This window comes from Mandrillus leucophaeus, unplaced genomic scaffold, assembly GCF_000951045.1.
Source record: "Mandrillus leucophaeus isolate KB7577 unplaced genomic scaffold, Mleu.le_1.0 Scaffold521, whole genome shotgun sequence".
NCBI lineage: Eukaryota > Metazoa > Chordata > Mammalia > Primates > Cercopithecidae > Mandrillus > Mandrillus leucophaeus.
In genome coordinates, this window is record NW_012105598.1 from 580,422 (window position 1) to 588,625 (window position 8,204).

General features: G+C 53.1%; 1 protein-coding gene across 2 annotated transcripts in view; it reads right to left on the reverse strand.

Annotated features, from left to right (window-relative positions):
- Positions 1 to 8,204, reverse strand: part of DAGLB (diacylglycerol lipase, beta) — a 56,084-nt gene that overhangs the window by 26,600 nt on the left and 21,280 nt on the right. For both annotated transcript variants that reach the window (XM_011996662.1, XM_011996661.1), the window contains 3 exons: positions 5,584 to 5,710; positions 4,345 to 4,428; positions 1,043 to 1,120 (listed from right to left, as the gene is read on the reverse strand). In XM_011996662.1, the coding sequence (XP_011852052.1) occupies positions 1,043 to 1,120; positions 4,345 to 4,428; positions 5,584 to 5,710 (289 nt within the window). The remainder of the gene's footprint in view (positions 1 to 1,042; positions 1,121 to 4,344; positions 4,429 to 5,583; positions 5,711 to 8,204) is intronic.

Here is an 8,204-nt window from a genome sequence, read left to right on the forward strand (position 1 = left end):
GAGGTTGTAGTGAGCCGAGATGGCGCCACTGTATTCCAGCCTGACCAACAGAGCAAGACTCCATCTCAAAGAAAGAAAGAAAGAAATAGGCCAGTGACAAAAGGACAAATCCTGTACGATTCCAATTCTGTGAGGTTCCCAGAAGAGACGACTTGTAGAGACAAAGTAGAACAGAGGTTCCCAGAGGCTGTGGAAGGGAGGAAGGGGAAGTCAGTGGTGATGGGTTCAGAGCTTGTGCTTGGGGTGCTGGGACTGGACATGGGCACACGGCACTGTGAACGCGCTGAATGCTCAGAACTGCGCACTAACTACCAACGAACAGTGACACTGACCAATGTGTTTCAGGAACATCTCACCACAGTTACAGAAAACCCCCAAAACTAGAAACCCCGCCCCTCTTCTCTGGGCGGGGGGTTTTCAATCCTTCAGGAGGAGCTGAGGCAGCCTCACACGCATAGCACAGTGAGAGTGAAACTGGGAACTTGGCACCGTGACATCTGCCATCTGCACAGAGAACGTGTGAATGACCCGACAGAGTGCCAGCAGGGTGGCCTGCCTCCTGAGGGCCTGGTGCTCGCTCTCTGCTGCTCTGAGTCGTGATGAAGCTTTTCTTCACCATAAGAATGTACTACTTGAAATAATTCAGAGGAGGCTGGGTGTGTGGCTCACGCCCGTAATCCCAACACTCTGGGAGGCTGAGGCAGGAGGACAACTTGAGCCCAGTAGTTCAAGACCAGCCTGGGCAACACAGGGAGACTGCCTCTCAGCAAACACACAAAGAGAGAAGGAAAAGCCACAGAGCTGGGCTCAAACGCCCAACCTGGTACTTATTCCAGTAGCCATGCGACTTCAGGCAAGGTGCTCACTCTCTCTGAACAGGCTTCTCTCTCTTAGAACAAAGAAAATCCTACAACCTCCCAGGGCGGCTGTGAGAATCAGCGCAGGAGGAACGGGCAACGCTGTCTGTGCAGTTCCTGGCCGAGGTGCCCATCTGCTGTGTGGTCAGCATTCACGGGAAAGACGCACGAGCCTGCACTCATACCTTGTGTGCCAGGCGGTCCTGCACCTCACACTCCACGTCCAGCACCTCGCTCTCCGCTGACAGGTCCGTAAGGACGTCCTGTAAAAAGGGCGTTGCAGAAGCGGCCATCAGCCTGGGATGGGCAGGGTGGGAGAATGACAGGTGGTTCCTGCTCCTGACACTTCTATGGAGGATGGCAGGGATGGTACCGTCTCCTGGTTCAGTCCCCGACTCAGGAGGGAAACCCAGCGGTGGCTCCTGAGGGCCCCGACGGCGCGACCAGCTCTGGGCCGGGCGTGAAGAGTGGAGGGGATCATGGAGCGTGCCTAAGACACACCCTGCGCCTTCCCCATCACACACATATATTCTAAGGACTCCGCGGCACAGAGCCTGTACCAGGGTTTTGAACAAAGCCTGGTTCCCGTCCTCAGGAGCCCCGTGACAGCTGAAACCGTGGAGAGGGGGAGGCCCAGACTAGTGCTGCAGCAAGGGCCAGGCGGTGCCGAGTCAGAGGACAGGGCACAGCCTAGGGGCAGGGGCGGCTCCCTGGAGGAGGTGATGCCAGAGCCAGACCCGAAGGAAGAGGCTGTTGTGAAAGCAGATAGGACAGGCGTGTCCTCCCCACAGGGGCAGTGGGACCACTGGCTGGGGCCCTGGACGCGGCTCCACACCAGCCCTATTTGAAAAGGTCCACAGGTGAGTGCTGTGCGGCTGGGCTGGAGGCCCCGGCACCGGTGTCCAGGCTGCGGAGCAGGCAGGGGGAAGGCTGCTGGGTAAAGCACCCAGAGCTGTGATAAGAAACACAAACTTGCCAGGCGCGGTGGCTCACGCCTGTAATCCCAGCACTTTGGGAGGCCGAGGTGGGCGGATCATCTGAGGTCGGGAGTTCAAGACCAGCCTGACCAACACGGAGAAACCCCATCTCTACTAAAAATATAAAATTAGCCTGGCGCGGTGGCGGGGGCCTGTAATTCCAGCTACTCAGCAGGCTGAGGCAGGAGAATCGCTTGAACCCGGGAGGTGGAGGTTGCAATGAGCCGAGATCGCACCACTGCACTCCAGCCTGGGTGACAGAGTAAAACTCTGTCTGGAAAAAAAAAAAAAAAAAAAGAAAGAAAGAAACAGAAACTTGATATTAAAGGCAGTGGGCCCTGTCACAGAAAAGCACGAAATCATGTCCTCTGCAGCAACCGAGGCAGCTGCGGGCCATCATCCTTGGCGAATTAACACAGACACAATAAAGCAAACATCACGTGGTTTGATGTGACAGTGGAAGCTCAACACTGGGTTTTCATGGACACAAAGAGGGGAAAATAGACACCGGGGCCACTAGAGGAGGGCGGGGGAAGGGCTGAAAACCTAAGCACTGGGTACTGTGCTCAGTACCTGGGAGACAGGATCAACGGCACCCCAAACCTCAGCATCACCTGGTATACCCAGCTACAAACCTGCACGTGTACCCTCTGAATCTAAAGTACAAGTTGGAATTAAAAAAAGAAAATTTAAAGACACATCAATAAAGGCAATAGGAAGCCACTGGAGGTTTCTGAGCAGGACGGTAAGATCTGACCCGTGTTCTAGAGTGAGTCCTCGGTGGACAGGACAATGGACAGAAGCTGAGGTGAGTAGATGGCTACAGCCCAGGAGGTTGAGACCAGCCTGGGAAACATAGTGAGACCTTGTCTCTATGAAAATAGAAAAAATAGCCAGGTGTAGTGGCACATGCCTGTAGTCCCAGCTACTTGAGAGGCTGAGGTAGGAGGATCACTCAAGCCCAAGAGGTGGAGGCTGCAGTGAGCTGATTGTACCATCGTACTCCACCCTGGGCAACAGAGCAAGACCCTGTCTCAGAAGCAAACAATCAAACAGACTGTGGAGAAGAGAGACTAGACAGGGACGGAGATGGGAAGCTAGAGGACTGGGGCCAGAAGTGGGGCCACGGCGCTGGAAATGGAGAGAGGGTCACACAGGTGGGGCAGGAACCTCACACGCAGCAGACAGGGCGCACAGAAGCCACAGACGACGCCACTGCTTCTTTAGTTTCGAGATGGAGTCTTGCCCTGTTGGCCAGACTGGAGTGCAGTGGTGCGATCTCAGCTCACTGCAACCTCCACCTCCCGGGTTCAAGCGATTCTCCTGCCTCAGCCTCCCAAACAGCTGGGATTACAGGCACCGGCAGCGTACCCAGCTAATTTTTTTTTTTTGAGACTGAGTCTTGCTCTGTCTCCAGCCTGGAGGGCAGTGGTGTGATCTCAGCTCACTGCAAGCTCCACCTCCCGGGTTCAAGTGATTCTCCTGCCTCAGTCTCCTGAGTAGCTGGGATTACAGGCGCCTGCCACCACGCCCGGCTAATTTTTTGTATTTTCAGTAGGGACAGGGTTTCACCATGTTGGCCAGGATGGTCCCAATCTCTTGACCTCCTGATCCACCCACCTCGGCCTCCCAAAGTGCTGGGATTACAGGTGCCACTGCTTCTTAAATGGGCAATGGGGGGACGCTGGCAGAGCTGACATGAACAGAGCACCCTCCGGGAGGAGCAGCCCTGTGAGGAGTGTGGCTTCTCTGGTGCCTCCCGGGAGAGCCAGATGGCTCCTGAAGATGCAGGTTTGGGGTCCTGGCCCTGGACCTGGGAGGCTGCCGCAGAGCCAGTCGGGAGCAGAAGAGGGCCGTGCGCACAGGCTCTGGAGTCTCAACACATTTTCTGGGCCAGCAGAGAAGAACGGGAAGTGAGACTGAGGAGTGGCCAGGAGGAAACCGGAATTGAGAGAAGAAAGCTTCGACAAGGAAAGCGTTGCCTGGCATCTCCAAGGGGCACAGGAGGATGGGCTGAGGAAGACAGAAGAGGGGCCACGGGCTGGGGATGGATGCAGGCAGTCCTGGCTGCACCTGGAGAATGGCAGGCCACGAGGGGTATGAGGACCCAAACCCGGAGCTTGCAGCGGGGCTGGTGGCCAGAGGCGTGACTCTCTGCCGCCATCTGGCTCTGGTGCAGGAATTCCACAGGAGGCTCCCAGGTGTGGGGCCTGGCTGGGCACAGGGAAGATAGGCAAGAGGGGGTCAAGCAGGTGCCCTCTTGGAGCTCCCGTGGCGGGGGGCCAACCTGCCAGCCGCTCTGCCGCTGACAATTCTCAATGAAGACGAAACAGCTTCATCCCTTTTTGCAAAGGGAGTATTTCCCAACCCTGGGCTCACATCCTCATTTTCTGTCCTCAGCGTTTTCCCGCGTCTCATGCGGTTACTGACGGTTTTCCCCAGCCGAGCGTCTGTGTGCTCCCGCCCCTACACCCCACTCCCAGGGCTGGAAAGTCAAGTTCCAACGTTACCTGCAGAGACATGGTCCCCCTCACGGCGACGACAACGGACTCTTTCCTGTGATCCAGAGCCACTATAAACGGCAGCTCGTAAACCTGCAGGAGCAAGAAACAAGCATGGAGCCTCAGCAGTGAACAAGTGCACCCGCAAGCGAAGTCAGAGCCCTGTAGTGTCTGCGGTGACGGCCCAATTCCTGCGGCACAGAGGAGGGGACGCCGCCTCTCTCCACTCATGCTCACTACACAGTGGGACCCGCTCTGGCCAGGACTGGCCTTCATAAACCACGCCGCTCGACAGGAAAAAGGATCTTCGTTTTCTTAGCCTCCCTCTGACGTCCCCAGAGGCTGGGATTTAACTGACCCAGGATGCAGCCTGGACTTTAGCAGTTTTAAAAACTCCTCGAGAGGTTCTTTTGGGCAGCAAAGTGTGAGAGCCGCCCATCTGCACCAGCAGCCCCCCGCGGCTGTGCGTGTGAGAATCACCTGGAGAGACACCGAGCCACACTGGGCACACGGCACTGCAGCCACGCACAGCTGGCTTTTTCTCAAGACACAGTCTCGCTCTGTCGCCCAGGCTGGAGTGCAAATGCGCAATCTCGGCTCACTGCAACCTCCGCCTCCTGGATTCAAGTGATTCTCCTGACTCAGCCTCTCGACCAGCGGGGACTACAGGCGCCCGCCACCACGTCCAGCTAATTTTTGTATTTTTAGTAGAGATGGGGCTTCACCATATTGGCCAGGCTGGTCTTGAACTCCTGACCTTGTGATCCGCCTACCCTGGCCTCTGGAAGTGCTGGGATTACAGGTGTGAGCCGCTGTGCCCAGCCCACCGCTGGCTTTTGCAGCTTCTCCCCAGGTGACGGTGACCCCCCGAGAGTGCCAGACCCGCTGCGCTACACTACTGATGGAACTCATGACCCAAGACAGCGATACAAACCCCGGAAGCCATGCAGGATTAATACTGAGGGACTTCACTGCTCCTCGATAGAAGGGCGAGATAAGAAACGCAGCATGCTATCTCTGATGAAGACGTCTCTATCTTACGTGAAACCTGGCTTCTGAACCTGCACCAAGGCATCTGTGTGGCTTCCCCAGGGTCTGTGGCTGGCCCCTCTGAAACCGTACACAGAACTTAGGAGTGTGTTTGTGTGTCTATGAATTACGGGAAGAATAATTCAAAACTTCCATCAGAATCTCTAAGGGCTCCAGGACCCAAAAGAAGTGAAGAGCCGCCGCCTACAGCGTCCATACCTTGTCATGGAAGCTGACGTGGATGAAGTCCCTGTACTGCAGCCCTGTCGTGTGCAGGATGGAGCCGAAGTGACAGTTGAGCTGATCGCCTCCGACCAAGTCATAGTCTGTGGTTCTGCTTCTGCAACTAAAAAAAGGAAGCCAAAGATGTTACTGCGCCAAGCAGAGCCACTCAGCAAGGAATGTCCGTCCTCACTGCCACATTTTCCCAGAGACACGAGGACCAGAGCGGACAATTTTCAGGACTTAGCCTGGCCGACATGGAATGGCTTTTTAAAACTTATTTTATTGATTGATTGATTGAGATGGAACCTCACTCTGTCACCCAGGCTGGAGTACAGTGGTACAATCTCGGGTCACTGCAACCCCTGCCTCCCGGGGTCAAGCGATTCTCTTGCCTCAGCCTCCTGAGTAGCTGGGATTACAGGCACGTGCCACCACGCCCGGCTAGATTTTGTATTTTTAGTAGAGCGGTGTTTCGCCATGTTGGCCAGGCTGGTTTTAAACTTCTGACCTCAGGTGATCTCCTGTCTTGGCCTCCCAAAGTGCTGGGGTTACAAACGTGAGCCACTGCACTGGGCCTTGAATGGCTTATTAAAGATAATACTTCTCGGCCGGGCGCGGTGGCTCAAGCCTGTAATCCCAGCACTTTGGGAGGCCGAGGCAGGTGGATCACAAGGTCAGGAGATCGAGACCATCCTGGCTAACACGGTGAAATCCTGTCTCTACTAAAAATACAAAAAAAAAAATTAGCTGGGCGTGGTGGCAGACACCTGTAGTCCCAGCTACTTGGGAGGCTGAGGCAGGAGAATGGCGTGAACCCGGGAGACGGAGCTTGCAGTGAGCTGAGATCACACCACTGCACTGCAGCCTGGGCAACAGAGCAAGGCTCAAAAAAAAAAAAAAAAAAAAAAAGATAATACTTCTCTGTGTACACATGTCTTAGGTAGAGCTCTGACTTCTGGCATCATGTTAATGATTTCCATATTCAAAAAATTAATCAACAAGGATGGGCAAGTCCCTAAAACTGAATGCCAACAGAAGTAGGTAAACCAAACCTGTCCAAATGAGCAACACAGTCAACTCTGGAGAAAACAAATAAGAAATCATAGAAGTAACTTTTGAGTACTGTACTCCATGTTTAAAAACAAAAAGAGGCTGGGTGCGGTGGCTCATGCCTGTAATCCCGGCACTTTGGGAGGTTGAGGCAGGTGGATCACCTGAAGTCAGGAGTTCGAGACCAGTCTGGCCAACATGGTGAAACCCCATCTCTACTAAAAATACAAAACTTAGCCAGGGGGGTGGCGGGCGCCTGTAATCCCAGCTACTCGGATGCTGAGGTAGGAGACTCACTTGCACACAGGAGGCGGAGGTTGCAGTAAGCTGAGATTGTGCCACTGCACTCCAGCCTGGGCAACAGAGTGAGACTCCGTCTCAAAAAATGCAATTAAATTAAATTAAATTAAAAACAAAAAGAACTACAAACAAATTGCAAACTCTACTTAGCAGATGCCCTTTTTGTAATGGAACTGGGTACAGGAATTCTGAAACTATTTTGTTAGTAATGGGGGACTGAGTGTGGGTAACTCACGCTGATGTTGCTGCAGGCCAGGCTTCTCTTTGCAGAAATGATGTGGAGAAGCAAAGAGAAACCCTGGGACTTTGGATTAGAATTAAAAGATATCAGGGCCAGGTGACTGATGCCCGTGAAGCCAGCGCTTTGGGAGGCTGAGGCGGGAGGTTCGCTCAAGTGTTGGAGACCAGCCTGGGCAACAAAGCAAAACTGTCTCTAGAAGAAATTTATTAATTTAAAACATTTAAAAAAATTATCCTGGTCTGGCAGCGCATGCCTGTAGTCCCAGCTACTTGGAAGGCTGAGGTGAGAGAATCCTGTCTCTTAAAAGACAAACAATGAAAAGGTATTAGTATAATCTCATAATCTTTAAAATAAATACATAGGCCAGGTGTGGTGGCTTACACCTGTAATCCCAGGACTTTGGGAGACCGAGGCAGGAGGATAACTTGAGCCCAGGAGTTTGAGGGTACGGTGCTACAGTAAGCCATGATGATACCACTATACTCTAGCCTGGGCAACGGTTCCAAGAAAGGAAGTGCTCAAAACAAGACAGGGTCATATGAAAAGAACATAGGAGCCAGTCTGCAGGACAAAATCCGGGACATTCTGAGCATCAAATAAACACTGTACTTACTATAAAATTAACAGTAATAATTACAACCCACTGAACTTAAGAATCTATAAATCCATATTGACAATAAAATGTAGGGATAAAAAGCTCTTTTTTATAGGAAATGACAATTAATGTAGAAGAAATGATGAATTTAGAAAAATCACAATTTTGGCCAGGTGCAGTGGCTCACGCCTGTAATCCAACCGCTTTGGGAGGCCGAGGCGGGTGGATCACCTGAGGTCAGGAGTTCGACCAGCCTGGCCAACATAGCGAAAACCCATCTCTACTAAAAATACAAAAACTTAACCGAGTATGGTGGCGCGAGCCTGTAATCCCAGCCACTCGGGAGGCTGATGCAGGAGAATCACTTGAACTAGGAGACGGAGATTGCAGTGAGCCAGGATCACAAGACTCCGTCTCAAAAAAAAAAAA